This window comes from Nesoenas mayeri, assembly GCF_963082525.1.
Source record: "Nesoenas mayeri genome assembly, chromosome: 3".
In the NCBI taxonomy this organism is placed as follows: Eukaryota; Metazoa; Chordata; class Aves; order Columbiformes; family Columbidae; genus Nesoenas; species Nesoenas mayeri.
The window spans coordinates 52,632,846-52,646,728 of record NC_137544.1 but is presented as its reverse complement, the minus strand read 5'-3'; the positions used below and the strand labels follow the sequence as shown (position 1 = coordinate 52,646,728).

At 36.8% G+C, this 13,883-nt stretch overlaps 1 protein-coding gene across 1 annotated transcript in view; it reads left to right on the top strand.

Annotated features, from left to right (window-relative positions):
* Positions 1-13,883, top strand: part of MAN1A1 (mannosidase alpha class 1A member 1) — a gene marked incomplete at its 5' end in the record, with an annotated part of 145,033 nt that overhangs the window by 33,437 nt on the left and 97,713 nt on the right. The window contains one exon of the mRNA XM_080340985.1: positions 4,567-4,663. Coding sequence (XP_080197111.1) covers positions 4,567-4,663 — 97 coding nt within the window. The remainder of the gene's footprint in view (positions 1-4,566; positions 4,664-13,883) is intronic.

The following is a 13,883-nucleotide window of genomic DNA, read 5'->3' as shown; positions in this document are numbered from 1 at the left end:
TTGCTGTGCTGATTCAGCATCACTGTTGTTTTCTGGCAGTGTTTTATGCCTGAACTCTTGGGTAATCCTGTGTGAATAGAACTGAATTTTGCACATTTCAAGTGGCTTATGTGTCCTCTGTAGACATTGTGTTGGAGTGCTTTGCAAAATGGCAGTAACTAAAATAGAAGGAAATGGCGGTGCATTATCATCATCTTCTGGTTGACCAACACTGTAGCTGTAGAAAAGGTCTTTTTTTCTGCTTCTGGAGGACAAATCTGTTTGGTTTTGTTTGTTTGTTTTTAATGTTCACTGGCTTGAGAAGGATTTTAAAATTATATTTGAAATGCTTTCTTTAGAGTTAAAGAAATGCACAGATCCTTTTGTGCATAGTGTCAGACAGACCTTCACCTTTTTCTTTTAAGTGACTTTGCTGATATCAGTTACCATAGCACACTTATGTTATTTGTCAACAGAGGTGGGGTAATATTTTGGTGTTTTCTGACTTTATAAGTAAAAATCAGTGCCCCATTTTTATTTCTGCAGATGTAAAAGCAGCCAGCTTATTAGTGAGACAGTGCTAGCTAGTCAAGCTTTCGGCTGCAGCTTCTAATTGCGGGTGACCTGAGGAAGAGCTCTGTTGGAAATGGACTTTGCTAATGCAGATGCGGGGCATCCCAGTTAGCTGTCAGGCTTCTCTAGAGTTTGAGGTTCAATGAACATATCTTAGTAAAACTAGAAGGACTGAGGAATACGGCTATGCAAATGTAATTCTGCCTATTGACAGAAATAATTTGATTAGTTAAACTGTAGAGGAGTCTGAGAGTATCTGGAATTGTCTGGAATTGATGTTCTCTGTAGCTATGATCTTTATTTATAGTCAACAGTGCTTGTACTGTAGTAGTCAGAGACATGATTAGAAGGGCCTTTGTGAAATAAAAAAATGTAGAGATACTGATTTGGGGATGTCTCATGCAAACAGAAAGGTAAAAACTGCAAAGATAGTTGGATTTCTTAAAAAACCTGTTAAAATTCATTCCTGAACTACCAGTGCCAGTTTTGTCTAAGCAAAGGCTTAAGTATCAGTGGGCTGGATCTATTCAAATTACTACTCATTATTTTAAAACTTTTTCATTCTTGCATAGAAAATAAAGCTGTTAACAAATAGGAGATAACTTTAGTGAGAAACTTAATATAGTTTAATAATATCCACAGAGGGGAAAGCACGTAGAGTACTTCTGATGTATTGAATTCTAGAAATTGAGACTTCATGCTAGGTTAGAAGCACAAACTCACTTGTCCAGCAGGCAGTGCTGATTAAGGTGGGTTTTTTTAGGCTACCATATTTATGGGCTGTTTGCACAGTAAGTAGTTTTAACACTGAATCCTAGTAATTTTTTTTTCCTAAATAGCCATTGATGTTTGTGTTGGAGTAACTCCTGTCCTTTGAAAACACTAGAGGGCTCACTGACTGTTTTTTGGAGTTGCATTTTGCGTTCAATGTTATATTCATAAACCTCCAAATGTCTAAAGCAAGGATGTTCTAAAGATGCATTTTCTTAGGAGGAAACTTATGTGCTAGGCTTAGTGTATTTATCTAAACCTAGACTTTGCAGAAGAGTTTTAAATTAGAACTTTGATTAACCAAAATAGATTATTCTTTTGCTCAGTAGATTCTGGTTGGGGGGTTTTCTTAAGGTTTCAGATTTTTTTTCAAATTACTCATTTTGTCTGTTTGGCTTTTTGGAGTCACACATAATAATTTCCTAGGAAGCATTTAGGCAAATGTATCTGAGTACTTAGACTCAGGAAAATGGGAGGACATTTTGGAAAACAAAGAGTTGTTCATGAACATGTAATAATAATTATTATTAGAAGGTAGTGTCTCATGTGTGGGTTAGTTTCCTGTCTTACTGTCTAGAGGTTGACTTAACAATAAGGTAATCAGAGTGGTTCTTCTTAACAGAAATTAAGAACACACACATGCATGTATGATGAAATATGATCAAAATATCTGTCAGTTGGAACAACTTAAGGCAACTGAGTAGATATGGGACTTCTTGTAGTGTTGTGCACTTTGTGACTGGTTTGGGTTGAATTGAACTGGGTCTAGAACTGTTCCTTCCTCTCCCACTAGTAACTGGTACTAGTGGTGATCTGACTTGGGGAATGAAGCCAAAAATGATCCTCAAAACAAAACTTTCATTTGCAAAAGTTTCTGTTTCCTGAACTGACTTTGTGTGGTGATAGATGAGCACTGCCTCTCTTATGCAAGAAAAGGAACAGGGAAGTGCTAGGAGAAAAAGGAGTGGAAAAGGGAAGGAGCATGGCAGTACTGGCTTGCGCAGTTTTGATTTTGTTGTAATACCGCACCTTTAGGCACTTTGATCCAGACCACTTAATTACAACTTTTTATTATTTTATTATTTTTAAAATACCCCTTCTGTGTGCTGTTCCCAGATTAAATAAATTAAAAGAATGTGATGTGATTTTATGAGAAAATAAGCTTTGACAAAGCATAGCAAATGTCAGGTTCAGTGCAGGCAGGATTTAGCCTGCTGAAATCTTTGAGAATTTGTGCTTTAATATCTAAGCTGAGCTTGCAGGTCTGACACTTGACAGCAGGGCAGAATAAATCATTCTTGTATAATACGCAAAATTACTGGAAAACTTTGGTTGGTAAATTAGAAAATATGCTGTGGCCAAATGAGCAGTTTCACATGATCTTGATCCCTGTTGCCAGGGGTTGGGGATGCCCCACAGACATGAAGTCTACCACTTGGCTGCCTCTTACCAGTTCTGCATTGGGATAAATACCCTATCCTTGAAGAGCTCTTAAGCCATTTCGCAATGAAGTCAAGCAGGGGACACTGCTTCTACCATCCAGTGTGTGGGTGCCATCCATGACCAGGGAGCATTCCCACACAGCCTCTTGCTTTACTGCCTTTCAGCCAAGATCTGATGCCAACTCTCCGGTTGAAAATGGTCACTTATTAAATGCAGATACCAAACTTTGCATTTGTGAAGCTGGGCCTGTACGGGCTATAGAGCAAATTAACATCCCTGAACTTTCCTGCAGGGTAGATGTGCATTTATACTTCTGTAAATAGCAAAGAAACATCTATTCTCCCAAATGTAGCAGCGCTCTAGAAAATCTGTTGTCATTTATTATAGTCTAGCTTAATGCAGATTTTTAATTGACATGATTTCTCTGTGATTTGAGCAAAGGAAAGAAGAAGGAAGAAAGTGCAGGATTACTATTATCAGTGAGCCCTAAGGCTGTTGCTTTTAAATTTAGGATTATAACTGTTATTTAACAGAATTATCCCTGACACACATGGCCTCAAGAAGACGTCTGAAAGCAAGGGCAGAACAGTGTTGCCAGCTGACAGCCTGAAGCAATATCTTTGAAAAGGTCTAAAATTGTCACTTTTTGTCTAGAAGACGACCTCTGGCATTCCCAGCACTACTCTGCCTTGTGGAAGAGGGGGAGGAGGGACAACGTGGAGGCGAAATCTTTGGTTCTGTTACGTAAAGTCAGGCCGCTTGTGGTGACTCTTAGAGAAGTGCCGTTCCTGAGCTGGCATTAAAGGTGTTAGTTGCTAACGGGAGGTGTTGGACCTGCTGGAGTGTCTCTGGTTCTTCACTGGGCCTGCAGAGCTCAGTGCATTGTCCTCGCCATATGCCCGCGGAGGGGCAGGTGGGCTCCTGGCCGTGCACCTGGATCACCCCCAAAAAGGAGGTTTTGGGTCCGGTCTGGCTGATGGTGGTGGTAGTGTGTGAGGTGTCCTTGAGTCAGTCCCCTGTCCCGGCTTCTGACATAGATGTCTTCTGCTCTTACCACAGAGCTGCTGTTCTGGGCTCCCCAAGGCAGTTTCCCAAAGCAGAATTTGTTTGCAGCGCACCCCTTTATGCAAAACACGTTTTGGTACTGATATGTTTAGTCATAGAAGTTCTTGGCTGTTTGTGCAAAATGACATGCGTAAGTAGCTACAGATGCATACAGTAGCATTTATAGTCATAGAAGATTATATCATAATAACCTCAAAACGTCTCTTAACTGTTCTGCCTGCCCACTTTAGCTTCCTTCTGCTGTTATTAGCCATATTGAGTTTCAACCAGCTAGTTTTATGCAAGAAAGTCTGCCAGAATCTGAAAATTACTGTGAGCCTGATTTTGATCTTAAAAATTCGTGCTCTAAGAGAAAACACCTCTTTAAAAATGTTTACTTCCCTCTTTCAGAGGTGTATGCTTAAGGGAAAGAAAATCTTGCTTGAATCAATATATGACAATAAATTCCCTTCCTAAAATTTAGTTGTTTTTGAGTGTATCCTGATCATAAGTGTGCAGATAATGGTAGAGGTGGATGGGACAGGCGTGAAATTCTTACGGTAACCATCCTGTTGCCACCCAGAAAACAGTGCCAGTGTTATTCTTTATTGAGTATTTCATAGTTCTAATGCATACAGTATGAAATTAATTAAACATTGAATTAAATATGTTTAATATTGAGAATATTCACCAGTCAGTATTTGCTGTGACTTCTTGCTAAATCAACATTATAATCCTGCTTTCTTTTCCTTACAGATGATGAAATATGCCTGGGATAATTATAAGCGTTACGCATGGGGATTAAATGAACTGAAACCCATATCTAAGCAAGGACATTCAAGCAATTTATTTGGTGAGTAGAAGGTATTTTCGTGCTTAGTGACGTTAGCATAAAACAGTAAATCAGCTGAAAAGCTTAATGGTGATAAACATGTGTTCTTTCTACCCTCTGTCATGCAGTGTTGTGCTTCTTGCTTATATTAATCATAAAAAAATAACAGTAAGCGAAGGTGATGCTCTCTCTGTCTTTTATTTATTCTCTTCTGAATGCCAATAAATGAAGCATGTCATTGCTGCATGATAAAGATGTAGTTTTGTTGCATTAAATACTGCCCTGCCTTAAACTTTTCCTATGAAGTGGAACTCATTGACACCACATTCAATAAGCAGGAAACAAAAACTATAAGGGGGGGAGGGAATAAATCCTTTACAAGGAACAAAAGGTACTCTCTACAAGTCATGAAGGTAGCTGAATGTGTCTACAGTTCTCAGGATTTTATTCCCATTCCTTGTTAATCTATATCAGCCAGATTCTCTTTAATGAGTGTAACCATTATTTGCACGTCTAAATGTTGCGGAGGAGATGCTTAAGTAACACCCAAGTTATCAGTGTAGAACAAATATGGGGCTGAAAAGTTCTAGTAGGAGAGGCACAACTGCAGAAATCCAGTGTAACGAGGCAAGACTTTTTCAGTGTCTAAGTGGAACATAAACAGCAGCTGAAGAGCAACAGTGTTCTGAGGGAAGCGAGTGAAAGCAGTCCTATGGACTGTCATCACCTTCAATTTTGCAGAAAAATTAAGAGTTAAACTGTTTGACAGCAATCTTCCTATTCAAATAGCTTCTGTTTTCCAAACAGAAAGCTGAAAAAATGAACTAATTTCTATAGCTGAGACAAAATCAATACATTATTTTGATTTTAACAGGAACTTATTTTGTTGAATGTTTGGAAAAGATAGTTTGAAGTGGAAACAGTTCCTAAACCAGACTAAATAGAGCACTTATCAAATCTTCAACTATATTTGGAAGTTGCTAAGAGACAACAGTTGTGATTACAAAAATAATTTTGAAAATACAACATCTACATTGATCTCGCTGCACTGTTTGTCTACCCAGCTTAACATGAAAAATATTACTAGGTAATATTTATATAGTTAGTCATTGGACTTCTAACATGAATTGGGTGCTTGAAACCAAAGTCGTATGGGTGAACTTCAAGGTTGTCAGGCCTCTGTTTTCTTGAAAACTAATTTTTTTTTATTATCTTAATTGAGATGACTGATAGTTGTGCAATTTAACAATATTTGGAGAACTATTTAGTGCAGTTTTGTTTTCTTGGAGGACAACAAAATGGCACATCTTAAATTAAAATGCTTAACCTAGTTGCATTTGGAATCAGAAATGGTATAAAAAATTGCAAGGTTTGAGTTCTTAATGATATTGCATGGATTTGCAGAAAAAGATGTAGATGTATTGACTTTGCAAATTCTAAGCAGAGTTCTGTGGATGTTGCATAAGAATAAGTTACTGCAGGTGTTATTCAGTGTGAAACAGGGCAAGTGTTGAATTTGAAAATAAAACTGCATTTAAAGGAGTAAGAAGCAGAGTCAGTCTAAATGCAGATCGCTTTCTCATCATGGTCATCTAGTATAAGATCTTATTGGTGAGGAGATTTCCTTAGAAACATCTTCCTTCACTTATTGAATTTTGTGGCAAATCAAAATAAGGATTAGGTCTCTTTCTGCCAAATTGCTTTACAGAATACAAAAGAGCAGTATATATCAGCAAGCAGTTCTGTCTCACAAGCTACCCTTTCCAAAATCCATAATCTCCTTTTGCTTTTCAGAAACAAATCCTTGTTTCTGTAATAGTGTCTGCAGATCATTAGATCTGAATTATTCCTTGATGTTTGAATTAAACAAATGTCGTCTTTTTCGTAAAGCAAGAAAAAGACGATCTGTTTTTGCTTCTTTTGGGGTGTGTGTGTGTGTGAGGGGGGGGGGATTGTTTGTTTGGTTTTTTTGTTTTGGTTTTTTGTTTGTTTGTTTTTGAGGGGGTCAAATACCCGAACATTTTTTCCTCTTGAAAGGACAAACATGTTTACTTATCATCTTTTTTTCTCTGGTTCTTATGTTTTTAAAATAAGGCAAAGGTTGCATTTTAGCAAAAAATGCAGAAGGTTAACTACTTTTAAGGTAATTCTGAATTAAATTAGTTGAGAATAGGTTACCTCCAGCTCTGTGTCCCACAAATCTCCTCACAACCTTCAGAAATCAAGTGAGACCTTCAGTTCACTGTCATCCATCATAACTGTCTCTAGTTTACCACGGTCATCTTTTCTTCCTGCCCGCAGGTCTCAATTTTTCAAAACCACAAGTTTCTGACTACTAATATAAGTAACATATAACGTATTTCACTAGCCAGCCAGCTGTTTAATTTTGAACACTTCCCCTCCTTTGAATTATTTTGTGCAGTTATGGCACTTAAGTTGGGAGTGTCTGCTATGGGATAGACTTTAAGTACCTCACTGTTGGCAACAGCAGGTTCCAGTGATGTGGCTCAGTGGTGCTTAATGTTGTGTAGGCTACAGACACTATAGCTCTCCTGACACAGAAGGAGAGAGTTGTTTTCAAATTATATTGCTTCTAAGCTTAATTTTGAAAGTATAAATACTTCAGTCTTTGCTAGCACGATAAGGCATTTTGCAGATGGATTATGGTGACAGTTGTCTTGAAGGCAAGACACAACCACAATGACGTTTTCCTCTGAAACACAAAAATAAGATGGGCTTTTTAGAAGTGTAATTACACATAGATGTGACTGTTAGGCAATACCATCATGAATTTGGCAACTACACTGGCAGCCTATTGTTAGGCTGGGGGAAGAGGAACTTCTTGACAAACTTTGAAATGGCATTTTATTTGTCCTAAACCCAGGTCATGAAAATAATTTTGAAGACAAGGACCTGCCTTGATCTTACTTAAATTCTGTGAGCCATGTGTGGAGGGTGTATTTGATAAATTGAGGGAGTCTTTAGACTGGTAGACTGTAAACGTAGTCATGTTAATAGCAAAAGTTGCTTCCTCTTACATGTACACACTGAAAATAATTCACTTTTAGAGAAAGGCTGAAACTTGCCTCTGACCATTGCAAAGTCTTTTCAACATGCTCACGTAATGTTTTGATTTCATTTTATTTACCAAGTTAGCTCTTACCATGTAGTCTTGGCAAGTATGTGTTTTCTAGTTTACTCCAGCTACAAAGAATTCAGTTACAATAACAACTATTTGAAAAGGCAAGAGTGAAATGTCATCAGTTGTTGTCTCTGTAGCATTCTTATTAGTGTAATTCTAAGAAGTGTACAAGTATTTCTAGACTAACAAGTGAATTGGAATAGCTAAACATCTGCACCATACCTGTGCATCAGCAAAATGTGGCATGTCTCCTATGTTGGTATGACTTCTGCTGGGAGTACTAATTGTTCTCTGCCCATACTTGGTAGAAAGTAGTAGTAACTACTGTTATTTTTTTAATACTTTAATCTTTAAAGTTTCAAATTGCTGTTAACAATGGTTGTGAAAATGGAACTTTATCCATTTACCTTCCTAGTATGGAAGAAAGTGGCAAAATCAGAATTTTGTCAGTTTTTTTTTCACAGTACCATACCACCAGCCCTCTAACCCAGGAGCTATTCCTTGCCAAGCCTTCTGTACTAATTTTAAAGCTGATGAACGTTGCTGCACTGGTGGAGAGCTTTTCTTAGAAGTGGTTTCTGTACTTAGTGAGTGTTACTAAAGGGCTTTTAAAATTATCTGTAACTGTCTTTCGTGTGCAGTATTGCAAGTTTAATAATACTGTAACTTGTGGCCATTGTATAATTGGTCTCTGCAAGGGGAAAAAGGACCTTTTCTGGAGTGGAAAAGGGAAGAATTTAATAAATACTCACAATCTGCAAAGCTGAAGTACTATAATTTGTCAAGATCCTGTTCTTCCCACTTTGAACTGATTTTTGTAATTTCTTGTATGGAGTATTGAAATGTATGAAGATATTTAAAGCTTGCCAAAATTCATATTCAAAACTGTATTGCAGTGTACACCAATATATATTTTTAAACTAAGTTTGTTAATGTAGCTCCAGAAAATTAATTGTACTTATATTTAAACAATAGGTTAATTTAAATTCAAAATTTTTCCCCCATCTTGTTTCTTTTCACATTTGCTGCTGGTTTCCTTGGAATTTTGGATTCCGGTATGTGGTCTTAGTTTTAGAAGTAACTCTGACATCTTTCCAAACTAAATTAATAGAAATTGTCTAAAGAATAACATTAGTAGATATGCGGATGAATGACTCAACACAACATTTGTGAGAGGAGGTCATGCTGTACAACTGCTGGTTTTTTTGAAATTGGTCGGTATGGAGACAAGTAAGTTTATTGTCTTTCTAAATTTCAAAAAAGCACTTTTGGGGGCTTATTGCTGGCCTCTTGCAGGGATCCATTGCTGTCGAGGTCACACGCTGGGGTTATTTATCACAGCAGTGGAAAATCAAATGACCAGAGTGCCGATTTGGCAGCGCTAACAAGTTACTCAAGGTAGCTACAGCAATGGCCAACTGCTGGCAGTTCTATGAACCCAGAAGGATTCCCTGACAGATGATAAATGCTCTTGAAAATATAAAATGAGGTCTAACATACCTAAATTTAAACTGGCACATAGTGGCATGGGGGATATGTTTCTAAGTTAATGCAGAGAACCAGGGGACTTGAACTCAAGGTAGTAAAAACGGAAAACTTTTCAGTATAATATATGGAGGTGCACAGAAGGTGGCATAGATTGGGTGAACAAGGATTTATTGTTCCTAGTGGGGAACAATACCCTTTGTAAGGGGTGGAAATATCAAATCTGTAGGCAGCATGTTCAAACAAAAGAAGGTGGTTCATAACAAAATGTGTAGCTGAGCTGCATGGGTGCCAGATGTGTGGCAGATGCCAAAGGCTTCAATGGAAAGCAGAGGCAAGCAACAGAGGAAAAATTCGTCAAATTCTATTAAATACAAAGGCACCAGAGCTGGATCTAACATGCACAAATGTACAAAATAATAGAGAATAAAAGAATATTCCAGAAATATCACAGCATTGTTTCTTGTTACACATATGGAAAGCTAAATCTGTAAAAAATTGAAAGTATTGTTTCTTTTCCCACTCTTACCATCTGGTAATAGGGACTGAAATTAAAAATGTTAGCGTTGTTGAGGGTTTGCCAGTACTTGAGTAAGAGTTTCATGTTTTAGCATAGCACGCTTTAATAATTAATCATTCTTGACACTTTAAATTGCTAATGATATTCAATAGGAACCTTTTCAGTGAACTTTTATTTAAAGGAAAACAGTATTTTAAAACCTGAATCAGCTTCTGAACACAATGCTCTAGGAAACCTGCAGCTCTAATCAAAATGTTAATTTTGTCAAACCTGTATATATTCTTGCATATGTCGAGAATAATGTAGTTCAGAGTTGCTACTTTACAATGTATATGCATATAGAGCTGAAAAATAAATGGATGCTTGTTTGTTTTTTTTTTTATTTGCATATTTAATGTTACGAAGGATCTGTTCTTATTCCACATGTTAAGAAAATATGAACTGGTCATAATGGCCAGATTAAGAAAAGCGATTGTGACAGGTTATATATCTGTATTTTTGGCTGTAATTTTGAGTCTGAAATGACAAAATGGAGGAAGATTTTATCAATTGCATCTGCTTTGACTGAGCTTCTTCAACTTACAATAACTGGAAGGTGACAAAGACAAGTTTGCCTCGCTGGCTGAAAACAATGAAGAGTCTAAGAAGATCAGGGTGGGACTGAGTGCAATTCAAATACAGCTATGAATAAAATTATTTTTTTTTTCCACAATAGTACAAAGTAGCCCTAAAAAGCACTTCTGACAATAATAGAAGAAACATCTTTTTGAACATATGCACTTTTTTGGAAGGAATATCCATCATTATTTGTATGTGCTGACTTTCCATCACATTAAAAAATTACAAATATGAATGTTGTATATTAATTTTCATACTTCATATCAGAAACACAAAACTGTAACTTTTTTAGGAGAAAAACCCCAACATTCTACTCATCTTCTACACTCACGTACAAACAAGAAATCCTAGTTTATGATGCTTGTTGGATGGTGAACTCTTACAGCAAGGGAGCTGATGTATAGCATGACCTGAGGCCACTTCATAGTTCATCTTTCCTTATCTTCCATTTTTGTCATATACTTTTCCACAGTTTTCTTCAAGTCAGAATATGACACAGGATCAGAAAAAGAAAAGCAGTTGAATTAAAGAAGAGTAAGGGGCCTGGCTTCCATCCTGTTAGAGTGTATTAAGACATATCTGAAGCTTTTCTCCATTTAATGTTCTCTATAATATGCTTGCAAATCAGAAATCTTCATCTGTTTCACATATATATATGTGTGTGTATATATCTATAGATATATATATGTGTGTGTGTGTATATATATCTATATATATATATAGATATATATACACAGATATATAGATATATCTATATCTCCAAATGTATTTAATAGCAAGGAATGTGGATGTTCTGGAGAACCAAACTTGGTATACAAGGGATAGGAGGAAAGTTGTAAATAAACTATAAAGTGTACCAACACACTAGACAAATAAGTTTCTTTTCACCCGTCCTCCATACAGTTTGGCTGTAAGCCAGTTGTGATTATTAACCCTTATGGCCACATAAGCTCAGTCACAGCACTGTGCTAATAAGCTGGTCATCCATAGCAGTTCTCTCTGCAGTGACATCCTGGAAACTCTTTAAAAGTTATTAATCCTCTGATCACTTTTTTTTATTCTGCTCTGCACCCAAACCCCTGAGGCGCTGCTCTATTCTCTGATGTAATCTACTTTTCTTATTTGTGTGCACATACCTTTGCATTGTTAGATGTTATAAAGCATGTTGCTTAAATGGAACCGCTGTGTACTGCCCAGGGGTGATCTAGGCTGCTCTGTGCTGTACATAATGCTATTCTGAAATGCTGAGTAATCAGCTATCTTTATTAATCATCCACAAATCTTTTTAGCAGTAGGTTATTTTTATGTTTTTCCAGATCATTGCTGAAGATTTCAAGTGTTAAACTGGAAAGGATGCTCTGTAGATTCTGCTAGATAGTTCACTTGAAGTTTCGAGTTGACTGATTTCTTTTGCTTTCTTTTCAGTTAACTAGCTTGTAGGTTATTTTATGCATTCTCAGCTAATCGCTTACATGGAATAAATAATGTTGTAGGTAAAGAAGAGTGAGAAACAGAGGCAGGTTTAACAAAGGAAGTAAAATGGAACATACATGAGTATTTGGTCTGGAGGTTTTGGTAGACACGTGTAACATTTCACTTTGGTAGGCTTGTACATCTGGTTATCTCTTATATAATGAGAATTACGCACTTCAAGCTTGTATGTTATGAATTTCAAGTCAGTTTTCTGTACCTTGAATATACTTTTTTTTGTATTATCTGCAAAATATATCTGTAATTACTTGAAGTGTATGAATTGAGTATTATTTGTGATATGTTCCTTCTACCTAGGACAATTATGAAACTTTACCATGGTGACTGCAACTTTGCTGGCACTTTTTATAACCCAGTGCTTGCTGTTAATCAAATTTAGAGCAGTACCTTAGGTGCATAGCAAAACAGTCCTTCTGCCAAAATATTCTGTGTCATATGAGTTTGTATTGTAATTGCCTAGCAATAATCTTTGCATCTTGTAGACTCTGACTGCTGTGTAATTCCTTGGGAACGTTTTGTAGGAACTAACACGAATGATAACTGTATTTAATAATTTTTGTGGTGTGCTTGTGCTTTCAGAAGCATAGTATGTGTAGGCTTGTGAAATATTTGATCTTATTCCATAATAAGAAATGTTAATTTAACGTTTTTGAATTCCTTTTTCTTTCTTTTTTTCCCTTCCCCTTGTTTGTCTGACTTCTTACAAATGAGCTATTCAGCTACACAATTTCCTTAACATTCTCAAGCTTGGATTATCTTGTTGGCTAACTTACTGTAAACAACAATTGTTCACAATTCGTAATTCTGGCCTCTAAACCGACACTTTAAAAATGCCTTCTGTGTTCTTTTTTATCAAGACTCCTGAAGTGTAACTGTTTGAGACAAACTTGACTATTTAATCGCCACATTAATTGCTTTGCTATGTTTTCTGGAGCCTTCAGAATGATAGCAAAATTTGTCTCAAATAAAGTAAGATCTACTTGAAATTCTCCCATTTCCTTTTGTCTGCCTGCAGGGAGAGGCCGATGCACTAAGCAGGCCAGATTCAGAAAAACAACAACAAATCATAGGAAGTGGGTGACTCCACAGTGATTTCTCAATAAGGTTGAATTCTTCTCTTTTTCTTCTGACTCAGTAGTGAGTTGCAGCTCAAGTAGTAATCCTTAAAATTGAAAGCTCAGCTGTTTAGAGGTGGTGTTAGCTGTATTACAAGAGGATTATCACAAAGAATGTCGTTGCACGGTGAGCCTATCACAATCCACTCAAGCAAATCAGGTTGTAGATGATTTTTCCGTAAGTAAAGCTCAATTGTAAAAGTTCACCAGGAGCTGCTTTTGTTGTATGGAGTTACTAAACATCTCCAGAGCCTTTGCAGTAGGACTCCTGAGCACATGTCCTCCAGCAGTTTTCCACAGTCGCTCTCTCTTTCTCATGAGCTTAGGAAAAAAACAAGCTACACAGCCAAGTTTAAAGGAATGCTTTTCCTTTAATATAAGAGAAAGGCAGCCAATCTCCAAATAAGCCCTGGGAAGATACGATGTTCTTCTTACCAAAGTATGCTGCAGTTTTATTAGTGAAATATATGGGGGAAAACATACAGATTACTCTCATCAAAATAGGAAAGGGACACTCTAAAAAGGATAGTATATCCAATTAGCAGCTGATAAAACAGAGAGAGCATCTGGTTCTGTTAAATGTACCAAGTAAGTGTTATAATAATCTCAAGTATTCTTTTGTTTAAGATACTACAAATGGAAAATTATTTTCTAGCTGGAAGCTTAAGTTAAGAAAGTGATGTCAATCCTGCTATATGGAGTTCTCCCATCACTCCTCCATTCCATGAGGAAGCAGAAAACCTTGAGGGTAGTAAACACAAGAGCTGACTGAAGTAGTGGATTTGCTACTTCAATATGAATAACTCAGTTCTGATATTTGATAAGTACACAAAACTAAGTTTACTTTTTCATCAGGTATTTCAGAGGCAA